The following is a 21871-nucleotide window of genomic DNA, read 5'->3' as shown; positions in this document are numbered from 1 at the left end:
TGAATCAGTATAATTCGTATAACTTATTTATAAATTTAACTAAAAATTTCAATTTAATATTAAATATTTCTTTAAAAAAATGACTTATTCCTATATATATACAATTTATTGAAAAATTTTCTCAACGTGGCTCGTTGGTCTAGGGGTATGATTCTCGCTTAGGGTGCGAGAGGTCCCGGGTTCAAATCCCGGACGAGCCCTCGCGTGTTTTTTCCTTTTTTTTCTTTTAATTTTTCCTTACAACTTCTTTGCACAAATTGTAATCAGATATCTCGGATCAAATCGTCGTACTTCCGAAGTTGTTTTTCGTTCGTAAAAAATTTGCAAAAAGAAAAAAAGTGATATTATTCAAAAAGATACGCAATTGGTGATAAAGACGTATAATTAACAATTTAAAAAAAAAAAAAGAAAAAATATGCTCGAGCTTTATTTATTTCAGTTTTAAAATTAAAAGAAGGAGAAGAAGAATCTTTGCATGCTTGTGCTCGGTGTGCATACTCGTGGCGAGTCGGAATCACGACTAACTGTGACAGTTGCATTCACTCGCGAGTTTAATCAGAGACCTTTGCATATTCGAGGAATGACGAATCTCAAGGGAAGAAGTCGTAAGGAGATCCGGTAAGTAGCCAAGAGGAAACCGAATCGCGATACACCGTGGGACGCGACCAGGCTAGCATTTAGCTCGCGTTTACCTAGCGTATTCGCAGGTCAGTTAGGCTCCTGCTTTCGAGCCGCCAGCACCGATCGATTCTCCTCTAATCGTTTATACAATCGTTAATACAACACCGCTGATCATCTTTTGATTGAATTTAATCTCTCAGCGGACATTCAAACGAGACCTCGAAACTTCGATCGTTTGAAATTCAGTTTTCGAAAATCCGAGTTGTCAGAATTTTCTATCCCTCTTTTATGTCTCGATCCCCCAATCTTTCAAACCGCTGTCACTGTCATCCAAGAATATTTGAAGATATTTTAGAAACGCGTATCCACGGCTGTCCATTTCAGCCGCGTACCGAACCAAGTGGCAACTGACATTTGTCAAAAAGTCATCAAGTGTTTTCACGGATCTGACAATCTCTATCAGCCAACAAGTAAGTGACGCTTTGATATTTATTTAATATTTATATTCGTTTAATTACATAATTGATTGTATGCGCATTAAATTTGTTATTATTTTAGAATAATATTATTCGATAAAGGTGCAAATGATTTAACGCGCGAGTAGATACGAAGAAAAGAAAAAAAATCTTTGCATATTACATAAACATCTTTTTTGCATAATGGACGAAAAATGATTCGAGGCACGTTTTTTTTTTTTATAACAAGCATACTGCCACGAATATTAAATCTACACGATTGTTATTCACGTTTACCTATTATCTCATTCACGTTGCATTCACATACATGCCTCGATTCGCGCGCGCTGAACCATTTTAAAAAGCAACAGATTTCCGTAATTTTTTTTTCTCTCTCACCGAAGAAAATTGCAAGAAAATTACGCATTTATTCGAAGGATGGACAGAGATCTTCTTTCCAATTGCAATTACGAAGAGTAATAGGTGAACGATCAAATTTTCGGATCCTCCTCGTCGAATCCTATCATCGATACCTATTCGATTTCACGACCCTTATCCCGAATCCATAACGCAAAGAGATCGGAATTTGGGGCAATGGGCACATACGCGTTAATATATGACGTTCGCGTTATTTTTAGCGCGAACAATTTGAAAGATATACGTATATAAGCATTGGCGCGACTTACGATAAACAGATTGAATAAAGAGGGAAAAGAAAATGAAGGGGAAAAAGAGAGAAGAAAAAATAATCGAGGGAGAGGATGATTCGCTCGCGGTTGGGAATCGATAGGAAGTAGGGGAACAGGGTGATGGAGGAGAGAGAGAGAGAATGAGTTTGGAAAAAGTGACACTGGCGTTTAATTTTAGGAAACTTTAAACTGAACCATGATCGATATATATATATATATATATATATATATATATATATATATCGATATATATATATATATATCGATATTTATATATATATATATATATATAAATACGAATATATATATTTAGAAAAAGAAAAAAAAAAACTGAAGTTGAAGATTTCGATGAGGAGGTGTCGAGGAGAGATTAGATTAGAGATTCGATGGTATTTCGCGAGGAATTCTTTCGATCACGCGCTATCGAACGAAAAAGATTGATCGTTCGATAAAGAGAAAAGAGCGTGGTGAGGAAATAAATAATCAAAAGCAAGGTTGGAAAAAAGATTGGATCGTTCGTTTTTTTTTTATCTATAAAACAAATACCTCCGCACCCTGAAGAAATCGGCTTAAAAATATACGATGCCTACTAACCTCTTTCTTCAACCTCTTTTCGCCAATCGAGTCATTTTTAAAATAGCCTCCAATCGCATACGAGTCACTATAATTACATTCCGTTTATTTTCTTAATCTTTTTTTGATCTTCCTCTCAAGATCATCGGGATCCGTTTTCGTTATAGAAAGAAAAAAAAAAAAAAGAAGAAATTTAACGATCGTTAACAAGGCTACGTATCGTTTTCCAAAGTGTTTTCCAAAGTTTATTTTGAACGTTTAGAAAACTTGATCGATATTTTAATCATTGTTTAGAGTTATCGGCAAGCCTTTTTGCAAGCCTTTCAATCTTCCGCGTTATTGCTCGAATAATTCGAATAATTCTTTTCTCTTCTACAGTGACGCACGGCATTCGTCTTCGACGAATTCAAAATTCGCTCGAAGAAAATAATAATCGTATATTATATTCACGATCAATTTCGAAACTGGATATAATTCGAGCAAGAAGACTGCGCTCTGTGTGTTTGTTTACCAAATCGATCGTTTAATAACATTTGACGATGTTTCAACGCGATATCGGTGAAGATATTTCTCTTCTCGCTTCGATCACGGATTATTCGTCCGTTCGGTTTCGTCATTTCGGTCGATAAAAGGTTGCATACTTTTCCATTGACAGCATTCATTGAGTAAGAGAATCATTGACACGAAGCGGTGCCGGTAGATGCTTTGACAGCACGCGTAAACACGTCACGCGTGTTTCTCACAAGCTCGCGTATCTCGCGTGATTCGTTCGAAATCGTGGATGTATATCGACGAAGCAGAAAGAAGCAGAATCCGTTTCGTAATAACGGAGAAGAGAAAATAACAACGAACGTGTCACAAGGGCGGAATTGCTCTTAATTTTCCAGCAGATTCGCGTATTCTCGGTCAAGATGGTTATCAATTCTCTTCCAGTCCGCTTCTAATGAAACCGAAAACCGGGTCAAGATCGGGCGGCACAGCATGCGCGCACGCGCTCGAAATACAAATCATAAAAAAATACGATACAATCCTGTTGCAAGAGGATTGAAATTTCGAATGCGAGACGCGTTTCGTTTTGCAGTTCTAAGATTTCGGAACGTTTACCGTATGCCCGTATGATATATTTACGTACGTGGAAGGGAATAGTCGCTATATACTTAAGGAAATGTGATGATTCACCGAGATTTAATAAACCGGCGACGTGACATGTTCCAGTCTAGTAAATTCCATTAATATTATAATGCGTTGGAATACAACAAGCGTTTCGAATAAATTATATTTCGAAAACTTATCTATATTATATTTCGATCGATTGCGTTTTATCGATCTTATCTCGGAATAATCGATCGAGTTGCAATTCGAACGTGTCTTTCATCATGCGTTTCATCATTGATTTCACGGTCAACGCGTCGTCTATTTCTATTCCTTCTTCAACACTGTGTGAATCCTCTATTTTAACAAGGAGGAACGAATCGTTTGAAATCGTTCCAAAAAAAAAAAAAAAAAAAGAAAAAGAAAAAGAATGCTATTGGCACGGTTATTCCTCGATCATTGCCAATTATCGTGGAATCTGTATCTATATGTAGATTTGTTTCATCACAAGATTCAATGTGCAATGATATCTGTAGAATGAAAGTGAGAATTCGAGAACCGAGAAATTTTTCTATTTATATATATATATATTTCGAATCTGACAAAAAAAAATACGAGAATTCGATCTTCGCTTCTTCTTGCTACATCTATACTTCTTGGACCAAAAAATCAAGCGAATTAAAAAAAAAATTATACTTCAATTTGTCGAATTTATGGCAGGAAACGAATTAAAGTCAATTAAAAAAAAAAAAATTATACATCAATTTGTCGAATCTGTGGTAAGAAACAAATTAAAGTCAATTGAAAAAAAAAAAAGAAAAGAAAGAAAAATTATAGATCAATTTGTTATCACAGGAAACGAATTAAAGTCAATTAAAAAAAAAAAAAAAAAAAAAAAGAAAAAGACTAATTTGTTATCACAGGAGACGAATTAAAGTCAATTAAAAAAAAAAAAAAAAAAAAAAAGAAAAGAAAAATTATAATCCAATTTGTTGATAGGAAAAGAACTAAAGTCAATTAAAAAAAATTATAGATCAATTTGGTGACAGGAAACTAAAGTCAATTAAAAAAAAAAAAAAAAGAAAAAAAAGAAAAATTATAGACCAATTTGTTATTACAAAAAACTAAAATCAATTAAAAAAAAAAAGAAAGAAAAGAAAAATTATAGACCAATTTGTTGACAGGAAACGAATTAAAGTTAATTAAAAAAAAATTATAGATCAATTTGTCGACAGGAAACTAAAGTCAATTAAAAAAAAAAAAAAAAGAAAAAAAAGAAAAATTATAGACCAATTTGTTATTACAAAAAACTAAAATCAATTAAAAAAAAAAAGAAAGAAAAGAAAAATTATAGACCAATTTGTTGACAGGAAACGAATTAAAGTTAATTAAAAAAAAATTATAGATCAATTTGTCGACAGGAAACTAAAGTCAATTAAAAAAAAAAAAAAAAGAAAAAAAAGAAAAATTATAGACCAATTTGTTATTACAAAAAACTAAAATCAATTAAAAAAAAAAAGAAAGAAAAGAAAAATTATAGACTAATTTGTTGACAGGAAACGAATTAAAGTTAATTAAAAAAAAATTATAGATCAATTTGTCGACAGGAAACTAAAGTCAATTAAAAAAAAAAAAAAAGAAAAAAAAGAAAAATTATAGACCAATTTGTTATTACAAAAAACTAAAATCAATTAAAAAAAAAAAAAAAAAGAAAAATTATAGACCAATTTGTTATCACAGAAAATGAACTAAAGTCAATAAAAAAAAAATTATAGATCAATTTGGTGATAGGAAACTAAAGTCAATTAAAAAAAAAAAAAAAAAGAAAAGAAAGGAAAAATTATAGATCAATTTGTTATCGCAGGAGACGAACGTGGAAAATGCGATCCTGGGAAAACTTAGCATGCGGAATTTTCCTCGTTGTGGTGACGATCGTGAATGGTATGCCCGATTACACGGGCCTGCCTAGTGGCCCTTACTGCGCGAGAAGATATCCAGGATGTTGCCCGGATCGGCAGGACGATTGCAACGCTCCAATTCTCGACAGTATTTGTTACTGCGATGAATTTTGCAATCGATTCAGAGAGGAGGACTGTTGCCCGGATTACTGGAGCCATTGCAAAGGGATCAATATGACGGAACCACCGCCTGAGCCGATAAAACGTTCGTTCTTATTAAAAAATAATAACGAAATAATAAGACTCGATTCTCGAACTTATCCTTCATTTCGCCCCGATTTTTTATTACAGGATGCTACCACCAAGGAAGATACTACAACGACGGCCAAGTATTCAAGTTAAATTGCAACACGTGGTGCGTATAACCCTCCTTATATTCCTTCCGTGACGAATATAAAATTTGGAAAAAATTCCCCGGAAAGAACAACTTTCTTCTTTCACAGCAAGTGCACCGCTGTGTCCAGACTCGCCGAGGTACTTTGCGAACAGAACCGATGCCTGCAAGAGCAAAGCCTGATAGACGAAGTCAATTCAATTTCGTCTCTCAACTGGAGGGCGCGAAATTACTCGGAATTTTGGGGCAAGAGGTTGTCGGAGGGCGTGAAGCTACGCCTGGGCACCCTGAACCCGTCCAACTCGGTAAGCGAATGCAACACGATTCCGTGTTTTTTTTCATTCGATTCGAGCGAGCTTCCTTTCCAATCATCCGATCGTGAACAAAGGTTTACAGAATGAATTCGGTGCGGCGGGTGTACGATCCCGAGTCCCTGCCTCGGGAATTCGACGCCAGGACACGTTGGAGGCGGCAGATCTCGGGCGTGGACGATCAGGGTTGGTGCGGCGCTTCTTGGGCCATTTCCACGGCGCAAGTCGCCTCGGACAGATTCGCCGTGATGAGCAAGGGTACCGACAGCGTCCTCCTCAGCGCGCAACATTTGCTCTCGTGCAACAAGAAAGGGCAACGAGGTTGCGACGGCGGCTACTTGGACAGAGCTTGGCTGTTCATGCGAAAATTCGGGTAATATTCCCCCACCGAATTTTTCATAAGATCGATAATAAGAACGATAATAATAAGATCGATAATATTCCTGTCTTCTTCTTTTTCTTTTCTTGTCACAGCCTGGTCGATGAACAGTGTTATCCGTGGAAAGGCGTATACGAGCAGTGCAAATTACAAAAGAGAACGAACTTGGAAGCTGCGGGATGTCGTGCTCCGGCAAATCCTCTTCGAAAGGAATTGTACAAGGTCGGGCCGGCTTATCGATTGGGCAACGAGACCGATATCATGAGGGAAATTTTAACATCGGGCCCCGTGCAAGGTGAATATACTTGGCTTTCCATCGTATATTTGTTACTTATCCGATACGAAATTCGTATAACGTTAACGTTTCAGCCACCATGAAAGTTTATCAGGACTTTTTCTCTTACGAATCGGGAATATACATGCACACGCCGATCGCCGAGCTTTATGAATCTGGTTATCATTCGGTTAGGATTATTGGATGGGGAGAGGATATTTCTACGGATAGTGGCTTGCCAATTAAATATTGGGTAAATATTGAAATCTACGTGTATTATCTACGAATAATGAAACGGATGAATCACGCGTTTCTTTTCTTTCAGTTGGTCGTTAATTCTTGGGGACAAGAGTGGGGCGAGAATGGATTGTTCCGAATCCGAAGAGGTATAAACGAATGTGATATCGAGTCATTCGTTGTAGCGGTATGGGCAAAAACTAACGTCTAAGGAAAAGTACAAGAATTAGGATTATTTGAATAATTTGTTCTTCCATGTTTCTTACTTCCGAGAAGAATCATTAACGATAACATTACGAATGTTGCATTTATCCGTCGAATCATTATCGAATCTCGTCCATTGCGTTGCGTTTCATTGCTTTCTCATTTATTGTATTATCTCATTTATATTAATGCACTAAATCGATCGATTCGCTCATCGTTTTACCCTACCCATAATCACATGTCTATCATTCATAAAAAAAATTCCAATCAATATATTTTATTATACATATCAATCAACGTTTGTACAGAGTCAAAGAAGCAAATGAAACGATTATCAAATATTTTCTTATCGTATATATGTACATATATATATGTATATGTACATGTATACGAATGTATGTATTCATTCATTTATTATTAGGGAATAAAATACCAAACGCTATATGAATATATTAATATATATATATATATGTGTGTGTGTGTGTATATATATATATATATATATATATATATATACATATATACATGAAATAGTTCTGATCGATATATCTGACCGATTCTTGTCGGAACGTATCACTGTCCGCATCTACCACCTGTTGTACTCCTATTGTTGTGATTACTTTTCAAACTACTACGCTACGTCGACTACTTCTACAATGCGGCCTGTACACTTCCAATTTATCTTTTGGTGTGTTCATCGCGGAATAATCGATCGGAAATGGTACGTTATTGCCTCGAATTATGCAGGAATCTGTTATACCGAAAAAATGTTCTCCTGGCCCGAATGGTCCGCGACCGAACAAAAAGTTGGCGAATGCGAGTTGATACTGCGGCCAACCGAGAAGATGGTCTCCATTCTGAAGAAAATGCAAAAAATAATTATTTTAATAATATTTTCCGTATCTTCGTCTCTCGTCCTCTATCTCATTCCCATTTCATCCTATACATTTCATTTTTGTGCCCCCGTGTTTTCCTGTTTATATTATAAAATATGACATTTTTTTTTGTCTTATTTTCTTCTTTTTTTTTTTTTATCTTCTAAAGTCTATATAGCGTATATATAGCGTATATATAGCGTATTTGATATATTAAAAGTATGGATAACCTCAATTATATATTCTTTTATAATAAAGGATAATAGGATTTTTACCGATGTTAGAGAATTATACGCCATATCCAGATATTTGGAGATTTTGTCAGAGTCTAGGCCAACGACAGATCCATAAAACGATTCGAGCTCTTTTTTCGATATTATTCCGCTTACGGAATTATTAATGGCGAGGAAAAATATTCGTGGTAAAATTTTTAACCAAAATGGAATCTCGTTGTAAGTTGCTCCCCCGATTGGGGCGACGACACGCGCCCACCAACACAACCATTCTTCCAAGCTGATCCGATCGTGTTTCTTCTCTTGAAAAATTAAGTCCGCTAATCCCTGTTCAATCTCCAATAATCTCAAGTATTCGGGTCCGTTCCACGACCAATCCGCAAATCTTCTTAATCGCTTTCAAAAGTGTTGAAATATTAGCATAAATATTAGCATAAACATTCAATAATAATTGTGTAACGTCGCCTATTCATAGTATGTACCTCTGAAAGCATTCGAAAATCTTTTCGATTAATAAAACCATCTCTGTCATAATCCAAAAGATATGTGAAAAAATGTGAAAACTTATCGCGTTGAATGGGCGCCAGATCCTTTAATTTTCCTCCCTTGTCAATTTCTTCTACAGCGATTAAATTTTCATCGCTGGCATATCGACTCACCCAAGTCGCTAATTTATTAAAAATATAAATAGAAAAAAAAAAGAACAAAACAATGCAAAAAAGAAAAAAATATTTAATTAATATAAAGATACGATGATAATAAACATGCATATATACAATGTGCATAAATACTTATAACAAACACGATTTCGGTGTTTTTTTTACACTTATTGTTTCTTATCCATTCGTAATTACATTATGTATCTTTTCCTTCCTAATGTATTTAACGTGTGTTTTGTAAATAAAAATCTTACTCCAAACATGTACACTCCAACTAGGATGTTCCAATTGTTTGTTGGAAACTGGAACACCAACGATTTCATCAACATTAGTCGAAACAGTCCGCCATTTCTTCAAAAAATCCTTAGTTCTGTCTCGTGTACGATCACAAGCTTGTCGCCAGTTAGTGATAAATTTGCGCGGCACTTTCAACGTGTGACTCTCTTCCAGATCAAATTCTTGGCTACCAGCAGAACTTCTGCTTCGTTTGTCAATCGTTTCAGCTTCCGTCATCGTTTCATTTTTTTCCCCGTTTTCTTGCATCGAAGGATAATAAATTGGATCCTTTATACTATCCGAACGACTCTCCATCGTGGACTACGTCTCCTTAACTACCACTTATTCGTGCTACCTGAAATAATCAATTTCTCGACGAGAGGTCACCAGGTCGCTCGATAATAGAACCATCTATACTATCTAATATTTTCATAACTGATATTTTCATAACTGATTTTCCATTTTCGTGATTTCATTGATCACTTTCTGTCATATTCTTTCAAACTTTTGATTCGTCGCAATAATCAAATTAATCAAATCAGATCTCTTTCGTATATTTAAATAATTAAATTCTAGAAAATCAACTGAATAATATATATAAAAAAAGAAAAAATACTAATAAAAAAGTAAAATAAAGAATAAAAAAAAAATATTTGCTACATATACATTTTTATGAATTTAATTAATTTATTTGTTCTTGTTATTTCTTGTGTTATAGATATTTAAATATTATCAAATTTACTTATTATCAAAATTTTCTTAAATTTTGTGATATAAATTTTGCATAATTTAATCAATATGTGTATTCATTTTGAATTTTTTTGGCATTCTACAATCTAATAATTATTTCGATTATATTTTTTTTTCTTTCTTTTTTTAATTTATCGATGGATAAAATACGTTAAAAATTTGATACATTTTCTTTTTCATAGATGTCTCTGTCATTTATAATCCTAGCGTCAAGTATACTATCTTCAATGTTTCAGATACAATGGTTTAACATATCAATGTCAAGAAGGTTGGAGGCCTTTCCTTCTGTTCCAATTGAGAAAGGTGAGCGTTTCGTATTGAAAATCGTTTTATATTTTACGAATCCAAACATATTTTTGAAGTACACATCAAAAAAATTCATTATCGAGACATGCTGTATAAAATATTCTTATGATTTCGTACATTATTTCTATGAGAATGTTATATTTATTATGTTACGTTTATCGAAAGAAATTAACCTTATTTGTTTATTATTCTTATTTATTACATATTAAATTTACATATAAAATTTTGAAAACTAAGAGTTGTATTATACAAAATTTATAAAATTTTCTGTCGATTTTAATAATTATTAATCTTATTTTCAAATTTTCTATCATTTTCATTGATAAAGACAATATTAATACCTGTGTTTTTCAGGGATTCGCAATGGGTGCATATAAATATATGCAAGAACTTTATCGCAAGAAGCAAAGCGATGTACTCCGCTTCTTGCTTCGTGTTAGATGTTGGCAATATCGTCAATTGACTAAAATGCATCGTGCTCCTAGACCGTCTAGGCCTGATAAAGCACGCCGTTTAGGTTATAAAGCTAAGCAAGGTATGAATGTAATTTTTCAATAAAATATTTGAAATGTTCTTAGATCAAATTAATTGTTTTAATTCTATTTATTGTAATAATAATAATTTAATTTTTATTTTTTCTTTTTTATTATTTATAAAATTAAATATTTAAAAAATATGTATGATGAGATATACCATGCACCACTCTTACAGTTATATGGTGATATATGTGTATATACTGATTATTTTTTTTAATATGAATAGTATATATTATATAAATAGTATATATTAAACATTTAACATAATATAATAAATATGAAAAATTATATTCTTAATATGCAGGGTTTGTCATATTTAGAATTCGTGTAAGAAGAGGTGGGCGCAAACGTCCTGTTCCTAAAGGTGCAACTTATGGAAAACCAAAAAGTCATGGTGTTAATCAGTTGAAACCTACTAGAAAATTACAGTCTGTTGCTGAAGTAAGTTCATATTTATACAAATTAAAATATAATCTTATATCATCATGTGTAATATGTAATTTTTATCATTTTTTTGTAATTTGATAAATATTTATTTTCAGGAACGTGTTGGTCGTCGTTGTGGTGGTCTACGAGTTTTAAACAGTTATTGGGTAGCTCAAGATTCTTCATATAAATATTATGAAGTTATTTTGGTTGATCCAGCACATAAGGTAATTTATAATATTTAAATATTTTATAAAAATAAAATATTTGTATGAAATGTGATGATATTTTATTACATATTGAAATTTCATGATTTTTCATCTTCCTTGGATGTCTGAATAAATAATTATAGCAAAAGTTTTACAAGACATTATTAAAGAATGAAATATTAATATTAATAAATTTTATTCTTATTTCAGGCAATTCGTAATGATCCAAAAGTTAATTGGATATGTAATGCAGTACATAAACATCGTGAACTTCGTGGAAAGACATCAGCTGGCAGAAGTTCACGCGGTTTAGGCAAAGGACATCGTTATTCGCAAACTATTGGTGGTTCTCGTCGTGCAGCATGGCTGAGAAGAAACTCTTTATCGCTTCGCAGAAAGCGATAAAGTTTTTAAATATTTCTAATGATAAGTACATGATACATCATTGCATTGATATGTTACAGATATTTGTATCAATATTATGGTATATCCTGTACAAAATAAACACTTATTTCCTAATTAGTTGTTTTAAAGTGTTATATTTTATTTTTATAAATTAAGTAAATACAAATATATATATAATAAGGTACAGTAAGATTTTACAAGTTTAATTATACGATAAATGCATAATACATTTAATTTACAAAATTCTTACAATATTTTCCCGCATTTTTATCTTTATTTTATTTTTATTAACATTATAAAATATTAAAACTCATATTTCTGCAATAAACTTTTGTATTTGTTCGTTATACATATTTTATATTATAATTAAAAAATATACTTTATTGTCCAGGGCCAGATAATGACTTATCCATAAATTTTTTTTTTGCAAAACATAACCACCACTTGCTTGGTTTGCCATCTTCACCATATACTTTTTCAACAAGTCTAACACCAGTTTCTTGTCTTATTTGTTGCAAATATTGTCTCATAGTATCTATGAGAAAAAGAAAAATATTTTTATATTTAATAATTTTTAATTTGATATAAAATTAATGTAAAATATACCTGCTTCTACAGGATTACTTGGTTTTGCATATACAGAGTTTAAAGGAAAACCAGCATCACCAGGAATATCAAATTTTGAAATAGCAAGAGAATACATTTCATTTGTAGCTTGAGCTTGAGTTGCACATTTCTGTAATCTTTTTAAGCATTCTGTTATATATAATGTAATATAAATTAAAACTCTATCAGCTTCGCTCTAAAATAATAATATTTTTTTTCAGAAATATAAAATTAAAATAAAAATGAAGAATATATTGTTGTTACCTTAATTTCATATGTTCTAAAGAACACATTTGCTTTGAAAAAATATAATGCTTCATCAATTATATCCAAATCCTTATTATTGAAGGGAGGTGCAGGACCTCTAAAATGTGTTCGAATTGGCAAAAGTGCCATATTACCAACATTTCCATTACTTTCAATAAAACTTGAATGATATGCCTAAAATTAAAAAAAAGTAAGTAATCATTATAGTACTATAATAAAAAATTTCATTTTCATTTTTCGATTAATATATATATAAATTAATGCAAAATATTAAAGATAAGCATAAATACTTTGTATAAATTAAAATCCAAGAAGGTTAAAGATAACATTATATGTCAAAATTCATTGAAATACATATATAATATTTAATACGAATTTAAAAATATTTACTTACAGGCATACTGATAAATGTAAAAGAATCTCTACTGTGCAATTATAAATTTTTACGTATCAATGTCAAACAAGCGTATTCTTATATATATATATATATATACATATATATATATATATATATATATATATATATATATACATATATATATATATATATGCAAATCGATACGTCACATACTTATTTCTGATTAAAGATATCAAAGTTAACGAAACATATAACTACTGATTTTAAGAATATAAGAAATTCTTAATCTTTTAATATTTAAAATTTTAATATTTTATACAATTTAATTCATAAATATAAATATAATTATATATAATTTTAATATCTTCCATTTTAAAAATTGTAACTAGTATTATCATTTTTCGATTGGTAGATAATTATTCTTGTTCTTATTATTTATTCATTTTATATTAACTTATATTATTTTATATACATTTAACAAATTTTATATTTTTTAATATATATAATTTTGCATTTTAATCTGATTATTATTAAATTAATGATAAAAATAATTCTAGTAATATTTCAATGAAATATATCTTGATTTTTTAGATTGGCTATTCTATTCACTTGATGTGAGAATTACTTCCGGTCATTTCCGTTAAATGGCGACGACGATGGATAGTTCATATCGAAGTGTGTTGTCGTAACTTTTTCTTTGTGATTTTGAGAAATCCTTCAATTGTTCTTTTTATATATCATAATTTTGTTACTTTATTGAGTTTATATATGAAAATTAGCTTATAAATTTCTATTTGTAAAAGCGATAAAATTGAAACATAAGCGTGCCTTGTGTCGGACACTTTTGTATGAGAATAATGGCCGATGTTGAAGGAAAAAAGCTCACTGAACTGCGAGTTATAGATTTGAAAACAGAACTCGAAAGGCGTGGGCTAGATAAAACTGGCAATAAAGCAGCACTTCTTGAGCGTCTTTCCAAAGTAAATTTTCTCATCCTTTAAATTGTTTTTGTTAAGATTTCATTAACAATATTATTCTTTGTTTTATCGCCATTTTAACCCTTTTGATACCGTTGATAGTTTATTTCAACGCTATATATATATACCATTTCAAAATCTCAATTTTTCAAATAATTATTGCAGTATTGCCATTGATGAACAAGTTTTTTTTTTCTAATTATATTTAACTAAATATAATTTTATATTTTTATTGCTCATTATTATTATTATAACTTATGATAACTTCATTGTTATTTTGATATATAAAGGCCATAACTGATGAAGGTCAAGATCCTGATGAATACTTAATTGTACCTTGTGGTGGATTATGCAAAGTTAGTCCAAGAAAAAATAGTGGTATGTTATTTGACCTATATTAATTAAAAAAAGATAGAAAGAGATAGATTTAAAATCATTTTATCAAATCAAATTTATAATTTTTTTGCATTTTAGTAACAGGTACAATTAATCAAGATGAGACTAATGAGACATTAGAAAATCAAAAAGAAGAAAGTATGGAGGTATCTGATAATAATGATATGAAACTTAAACAAGAATCAAAGCCTGTTATAGAAGAAAATACAACAATATCTAAAGTGGAAGTAAGCATAAATAATATTTAATTTATTATAAAAGATATATATTTATAAGAATAACAAAATAAAATTTTATTTTATTGTTGTAAGGAACTTCAAAGTGAAATTCAAAATAATGTTAGCAAGGAAATAGAACACAAACAGGAACTTAAGAATCATTTAAATAAAAGTTTGATCGAAAATACACAGGCTATTGATAAGAAAATAGAATCTGATGTAGCTACTACAGTAAATCAAACCACAACTAATTCAGTTTCTACTGTTGAGGCCAATGGTATCGACAATGAAGATTCCATCAATCTAACTATTGGCGAAGATGAAGAAAATCTCCTCGCTGAGGAGGTAATGGATTTAATTATGTCGTGATTTTAACATTTAAAAAAAAATAAAAACTATTTTATATTTTTATTTTATATGTTTCAGACAGAATCTCACGAGAGGCATAAGGGTAAGTTTGTCACATCTTGATTTGCACCTATATATGTACATACATGTATATATGTATATATATATATACATACACACATATATGTATGTATGTATGTATGTATGCATAGACGTAAGATTTCAAGGTATAGATATAGCACTACTATTGTCAATGGTCACGAGTAAGTTACTTAAGTATATGGCAACAGAAAGACCAAGAGACATGCTTATCTACGTATAAAATACCTCCATCTATCCAGAATTACGAGCGCGCTGGATTTGTCAACAAATTTACTACTTCATGCTTCATTTTACTTCCGATCTTCGAGCTCCATATTTTCAATCAAGCATACGTGCAGGAAGCGATGCAACCATTTATCATGTGGACATGGCATGCAGTAATGTAGCTGCAGAGTATTATGGCGCGATGATCGACGAGGTTTCAACCAAAATGAAACATATATTCGTCGACGTTCTTGTGCGCAATATCAACTATGTTCTACAAAGTTTATCCCATAAGTGCTAGTCTATAAGTTAGTTAACGCTAGAGTTTGATATAAAGTTACATTTAATTCTACCTAACCACCTAGAGCATCGTTGGATCGTTTGGTCTCCGAATTATGGATACAAGAAGACTGAAGTATATGTCAAGCCAAAAATCTTCCCCATATATGGTTGATGATGCATCGTTGTTTATTATCCTGGAGAAATCAATGCCTTAAAATCACCAACTTAAAATAATCGCATGTCATTTTAACGCGCAAATATTTTGCTATCGCAAAAATCAGATATTCTGCATGCGTGCGTGCTTATGTCTGCGCGCGCGCGTGCGTATGTATTCCTTTTGCTACCTTTCTAGTTTTTTCTTTCCCCTTTCCTCTTTGTTTTCCATTTCCTCTTCATTTCCCTTAAAGTTTTCTTTCAATATAGGTTTTGGTTCAGAGTCTATTTTATATAAAGGTACAAAGGTAATTTTAAATCGTTCGAAAATCAAAAGAAAAAAACAAAGTAGGGTCGCTATGGATTATACATTGAAGAGTGAATTTGTGTTATTGCAATCATGCGATCTTCATCATAATTTACTCCGCAATCTGTTAGTGGCTCGGAAAAGTTCCATGCAGGAAATACAGGCCACTAAGCAGCTGGAGTCTTAGGGAGGGAGAAGAAATCTGGCTTCGCAGAAAGTGACTATGCTACCTTGATTGTCTCTGCAGATGGAGGAGAGAAGAAGAAAGTGGAAGAAAACAAGAAGGGAGACTCTAAAGGGAGCGGTAGAGCAGAAGCTGGTGCCAACAACAAGGAAGGGACGACATCAGGTGGAAACATCGGGACGAAGAACAAGCAGGACAGTGGTGGAGATGGAAGCAAGAGGTTGGTCTCTCATTGCTAAACGGTTCACAGTGATACGACAACGAAATGTCACACAACTCTATGCTAGCGATGCTCTTCCACCGCATACAATACCATCAGGATAAGATACTGTCGAACGATGGATTTCCAAGCTGAATTATTCGTCACAGTCGCACGCAAGATTACTTTATTCCCTTTTTTTCAATCGCATACGAAGTTCCTTTCCGATCTCGTACGTTTAGGCTGTAATTCTTAACTCTGGAAAGTATGTTAAGAAATCGAGAAATTGGCTAGCAAACTTAACCAAACCAAGTCCTATATATACCGCTCCTATTCATAAACGAATATTTTTCGATGGTGTATTATACGCTCCAGAATTACCAATGAAAGTGATTATACATGCAACTTTTCCTCTCTGAAGATATTCGTTTATTAAACAAACAACAGTTTCGTCGAGCCTAGCAAGATATGTTAGCATCTTGAGATAAATTATACATTCGACAGATCCCACTTAAGCCTTAACGCGAGCATCAAGTAATCATATCATTCATCGAAGACTGCTACTCTATATCGCGTGTGTGTCAATGCTTATTCCAAGTTACAAAGAAGTGTCAAGCCCATCTGGAAGAACTACGAAGGAAATACTCCATTTTTGGAAAGCTTATGTAAGAGGGATGCAATACAAATATATTTCCCGCACGGACATACTTTCATTACACGAACGATGAAAAATGGATTCAGCCGCAATGAAACGTAGTAATTTCATTAAACTGCTAACAAATTGTATCACAGCTGATGTACAAGTGAACGCCAAAACGAATATCTAATTATTATTACTGTTACTGTTGTTTCTATTATTGTTGCTGCTGCTATTGTGATTGTTGTCTTTATCATTATTAACAACGACGATGATGATGATGATGATGATGATGATGATGACGATGACGATGATGATGATAATGATAATGATAATGATGGCGATAATAATAATCACGATGACAATGATGATAATCATGATAATTATAACTGAATTATGATAATAATAGCTAATTATGATATTATATAAATATAATTATATAATTTTGTTATAAAGATAAAAGTTGCTAGCCAAATTTATATGCTTAACATAGTTACAGAGGTACCTAATTAAGCCTCGAAAAAGAAATTCATTGTTTCTAAAATATTATCTTTTCATACATAATAAGAATTTTTCAAATGATTATCAGATGTAATGAAAATAATAATTGTTTTCAGCGTGGAGTCTAGCAACAAGAGCCAAAAAAGAGATGATAAAGGTAACTATTAAATAATTATTTAAATCGTGTTTGTAGAATTATAATTAAATTTTTAATCATTTATCAATTATTTATCATTATTATAGTTAAAATATCTATTATTTCTACTTTTGTTTTATAATTATTTTATTCTTTATATAGACAAAAAAACTTCTCAAGTTAGTCCCATTAATGCGAGTAGTAGAAATTTATGGGTATCTGGATTATCTTCGAGTACTCGCGCTACTGATTTAAAACAAATATTCTCAAAATATGGAAAAGTGATAGGTGCAAAAGTAGTTACAAATGCAAGAACACCAGGTGCAAGATGTTATGGTTATGTAACTATGTCCACTAGTGAAGATGCTGCAAAATGTATACAACATTTACATAGAACTGAACTTCATGGACGTGTAATATCTGTAGAAAAGGTAAATAAAATCAAAAATATTCCTATTTCTTAGATTATTTACACTTTTCTTCACGTATATTCTCATATTGTATAAAGGCCAAAGGTGACACTCAACAAAGTCATATGCGCAAACGAGATACTACGAATGGAAAATCTGAAAAAAAAGAAGAAAAAGAAAAGACAAAAGATAATCATGAGATTAATGATCGGAAAGATAAAGAAACGAAGAAAGAAACAGAAGATAAAGGAACAGAAGCAAGTGAGTGATTCAAATAAATAATATACACAAAGTGATGTTATATATACTATAAAAGAAATATTTAAATATATCAACAGTGAAAAAATCGGACGAAAAAAGCAACGAAAATATTGAAAATAAGAAAGCAGAGGTGCAGGAAAAGAAAGATGAAGTTTCGAAAGATGCTGATTCTCGATCAACTAAATCTACTAGTAAAAAACCGGAAAGCGAGAGAGGAAGACGTGACGAAAAAAGAATTCGATCCTGGGATCATCATCGATCTCATACTCGATCTCGCAGCCGCGAACGACGTAGGCGTGATGATGTGTTGACCTTTGCAAAAATCAGGGTAAAAAATCAATAATTATTAATGAGACATACATTTTAATATTAATTATTAAAATTATGAAGAGAGTATAATTTTTCATGGAGGATTATTTCTAGGAGGAAAGAGAAAGACAGAGATTACGAGAAAGGGAGAGAATGCTTCGTGAAGAAGAACGGAGAAGAAGAGAAGATATGGAACGACAACGGGAAGTAGAACGTAGACAAAGAGAAGAAGCTGCACGATTAGAAAGAGAACGAGAGAAATTAAGAAGAGAAAGAGAAAGAATTGAGCAGGAGAGAGCTGAGTTACTTCGACTCGAACGGGAACGTCAAAAATTGGAGCGGGAAAAGCTGGAGCGAGAAAGATTGGAACTGAAAAGACAACAAATGCGATTAGAAGAGAGTAGACGTGCTCCACCTCCGCCGTCCATTAAACGATGTTCTAGCGATAGAAGGGATCCAAGAGATATATATGTTGAACCAGATAGAAAACGTATGGCCACTGAGCATAGTCGAAAACACATTCCAGAACGTGTAAGTGATCGTCGTGGTGAGATTTTAGATCGCGTCTCAGACAGACGATTAGACGCATCCCCGCCTACTCGCTACGAATCTAGTAGGTAAGATGCGTGTATGGTCCCTCGTATTCCCTCATTTTTGTGCGAATCGAAAGCGGAGAAGATACGAAAGAATCGTAAAATATTACAGATCCAGTCAAGATTTAGGGTTGAAAAAGGAATTCAAACGTAGTAGCGAGTTTACTTCCCGTAGTAGTCGTCCCGAAAGCTTTTCCGATGTATCCCGAGGAAGAGAAGTGATCGTACGTCGAGACACTCTTAGCACGACAGCAACGTCTATCGATCCTCGACAAGTTAAGGAAAGGTAATATAAAGAAAGATTAATTCATGTTTTTTGTATAATATTTCGATTTTTTAAATAAGAAAAATTCATCGAAATATTTTTATATAGATATGAACGTGCGAGTACTACTACTTATACTCGTGATCGTGATGTCAGACGTTCTGATACAGATACCCATAGAAGTTCTAGGGATAGTCATACGCGTTACAGTGAAAGTTTCAAACCTACTGGATCTAGTACTCCACGTTAGTATAAAAGAATTCATGATGATTTTAGAAAATTGTTTGATTAAGATGACTTCAACATTTTTATATGCGTATAGGTGATAGTCGTTATGTTGAAAGCAATCGAACAACTAGTAGTTGGCATTCTGGACCTTCATCTACAAAATCATTTAATTCCGTACCTAGTAGCGGAACTCGAGATCCTCGAAACGAACCATCTAGTTGGAGTTCTAGATCTTCCGATAATGTAAACAGGTACACATCAATCTCTTTGTAAAATAAATTTTTGATTTGCAAATAAAATCGGTTAAATAAATAAATCTATTTCAGATGGAGTAATTCAAGCAGTATGGGAAACACATTACGACATCCAGTACCACCTACGTATCAGAGTGGTCCTATTCAATCAATGGGATTAACTGCACCCGGAACAGCACCTTCATACGATCGTTTTGATCCATATAAATCATCTATGCCGAGCATGAGAAAATATTGATCGTATACTGCTGATTTTTACCATTATAACGAATAATTGGTGAATTTTTATATCCACCTGTTTCTGCTAGCACACACACGCGCGCCCATACTTACTCTCACATATGCACACGCACACTAAATTATTTATATTATTGACAAATCAATTTTCATTATATTTCAGCAATTAATCGTATACGTAAATTCCGATTGTAAGTGATCGTATGCAATTGATAGACAAATTGTGAAAAACTCGTTGATGAGTGGCGTATACGTATATCTTAAATCTCTTTCAATATTTGTATTCAAGTTGCTATCTTTAAATTAAGTTTTAAATGAATTAAACCGAATTGAACGTCTCACTCCCGATACTCATCCAAGCAGTCTACTCATCTAAGTATTATGATTACAATTTTTGAGTTTTTGATGTCATTCAATTTCTGTAAAAATTTCATATCATCTTTCCCAATCTTTTTTACATTTAATGATCTAAAAACAATAAAAATAGTAGTATTATTATTATTACTATTATTACTCTAATTATCACTATTATTACCATTGCTTACTATTAGTACTACTATTACTACTATTATTATTATTATTACTACTACTGCTATTATCACTACTGCTACTGCTATTACCATCTCAATTATTACTATACTACCATTATTATTGCTGCTATTGTTACAAATAAATACTTTAGTGATATTCATCACGATGAATGTAAACATATGGTGTGACCTATACACGATATACAGTGTATATGTCATACAGAAATATAATGGATTTTTGTACATTTGTTAATAGACACGATATAGAGATCTAGAGAGAGACGCTCGAAATGGGACAAACTTTTACTCGTTTGTCTACAGCGCAACTACATTTATATAATGCGTTGTATCAATTGTTATTTGCAACTTATTTCAATCAATGACGCGCATTCATTTACATCGTTGGATGTATTCTTATAGGATAAGACATACAGAATAGTGTTATAAACAGTTACATCGTGTACCTTTAACAGATTCCTTGTAGAAATACGTACATATTCTCATAAGGATATGACTGAACAATTTGTATATTGAATTTCACAAGACAGAACAGTGTATCTAATGATGTTGGAATTTAGGTTCATACTTGAAGCACACGTACTATGTTTCAGTATAGCGATAACTACTTCAATATAAATAAATTTATGGTATATTAGAATAATTTGTTTTGATATATCTATAATTTTGTATTTTAATGATTTTTACCAATTTTGTTTATTTGATTCCAGTTCATTATTTAAGTTTTATTCCATCGATAAAAGAAAAAATTAATCAAAGGATAAGCGTGTACTATATACAACGACTGTGAACTAAAATAAAAAGACAATTTCAGATATATGAGAATTAAAACATTCAAAAATTTAAGTGTATAAAATTTAGATATTTGCGGATTCAGATATTTATCGCGATAAATTATTTGCTATACCGTATATTCGCAAATGTATATTTTTGGCACATCATTGTGTTGTATCGTTAAGTGAAAAGAGAACGAATAGAAATACACGATAGAGAGAACACTTTCCCTCAGTCGAATGAGTCAAGGATGGTAGTTACTGTGAAAGAAGAAAAGAGAAAAGATTGAGGGAATGGGAAAGAGTGAGGGAATCA

At 32.1% G+C, this 21871-nt stretch overlaps 5 protein-coding genes and 1 non-coding gene across 7 annotated transcripts; 4 read left to right on the top strand and 2 right to left on the bottom strand.

Moving 5' to 3' along the window:
• The first annotated feature begins 128 nt into the window (after positions 1 to 128).
• Positions 129 to 200, top strand: TRNAP-AGG. The gene has a single exon. It is a non-coding gene; the product is annotated as a tRNA-Pro (tRNA).
• A 365-nt stretch (positions 201 to 565) lies between these two features.
• LOC409789 (uncharacterized peptidase C1-like protein F26E4.3) lies at positions 566 to 7575 on the top strand. Of its 2 annotated transcripts, none has more exons than XM_016911740.2 (8): positions 566 to 618; positions 5295 to 5593; positions 5680 to 5743; positions 5832 to 6027; positions 6111 to 6406; positions 6508 to 6707; positions 6782 to 6939; positions 7012 to 7575. In XM_016911740.2, the coding sequence occupies exons 1-8, from the start codon at positions 581 to 583 to the stop codon at positions 7132 to 7134; spliced, it is 1374 nt and encodes a 457-aa protein (XP_016767229.1). In that variant the 5' UTR covers positions 566 to 580; the 3' UTR covers positions 7135 to 7575. The 2 variants fall into 2 exon arrangements, with proteins under 2 accessions (XP_016767229.1, XP_393283.2); XM_393283.6 differs by lacking the exon at positions 566 to 618 and adding an exon at positions 625 to 1091.
• A 92-nt stretch (positions 7576 to 7667) lies between these two features.
• LOC725703 lies at positions 7668 to 9560 on the bottom strand. Its single transcript, XM_001121520.5, has 4 exons — positions 9149 to 9560; positions 8718 to 8902; positions 8278 to 8631; positions 7668 to 7984 (listed from the first exon to the last, which is right to left on the bottom strand). Exons 1-4 carry the CDS (start codon positions 9483 to 9485, stop codon positions 7751 to 7753), a joined length of 1110 nt encoding a protein of 369 aa, XP_001121520.2. The 5' UTR covers positions 9486 to 9560; the 3' UTR covers positions 7668 to 7750.
• On the top strand, positions 9546 to 11919 carry LOC413137 (60S ribosomal protein L15). The gene is made up of 6 exons (XM_396588.6): positions 9546 to 9560; positions 10157 to 10223; positions 10581 to 10761; positions 11067 to 11203; positions 11305 to 11415; positions 11608 to 11919. The coding sequence occupies exons 3-6, from the start codon at positions 10590 to 10592 to the stop codon at positions 11800 to 11802; spliced, it is 615 nt and encodes a 204-aa protein (XP_396588.2). The 5' UTR covers positions 9546 to 9560; positions 10157 to 10223; positions 10581 to 10589; the 3' UTR covers positions 11803 to 11919.
• LOC725678 (actin-related protein 2/3 complex subunit 3) lies at positions 11713 to 13142 on the bottom strand. The gene is made up of 4 exons (XM_001120355.5): positions 13070 to 13142; positions 12673 to 12849; positions 12409 to 12604; positions 11713 to 12337 (listed from the first exon to the last, which is right to left on the bottom strand). The coding sequence occupies exons 1-4, from the start codon at positions 13073 to 13075 to the stop codon at positions 12183 to 12185; spliced, it is 534 nt and encodes a 177-aa protein (XP_001120355.1). The 5' UTR covers positions 13076 to 13142; the 3' UTR covers positions 11713 to 12182.
• A 521-nt stretch (positions 13143 to 13663) lies between these two features.
• LOC409788 (SAFB-like transcription modulator) lies at positions 13664 to 20235 on the top strand. The gene is made up of 15 exons (XM_006567180.3): positions 13664 to 14013; positions 14301 to 14388; positions 14485 to 14633; positions 14718 to 14969; positions 15051 to 15075; positions 16268 to 16424; positions 17658 to 17698; positions 17840 to 18108; positions 18186 to 18348; positions 18426 to 18676; positions 18772 to 19274; positions 19363 to 19536; positions 19624 to 19760; positions 19838 to 19994; positions 20070 to 20235. The coding sequence occupies exons 1-15, from the start codon at positions 13882 to 13884 to the stop codon at positions 20233 to 20235; spliced, it is 2664 nt and encodes an 887-aa protein (XP_006567243.1). The 5' UTR covers positions 13664 to 13881.
• The last annotated feature ends 1636 nt before the right edge of the window (positions 20236 to 21871 follow it).

Source organism: Apis mellifera, linkage group LG4 (assembly GCF_003254395.2).
Source record: "Apis mellifera strain DH4 linkage group LG4, Amel_HAv3.1, whole genome shotgun sequence".
NCBI classification, from domain to species: domain Eukaryota; kingdom Metazoa; phylum Arthropoda; class Insecta; order Hymenoptera; family Apidae; genus Apis; species Apis mellifera.
The sequence above is the reverse complement of the archived record's forward strand: the minus strand, read 5'-3'. Positions and strand labels throughout refer to the sequence as shown.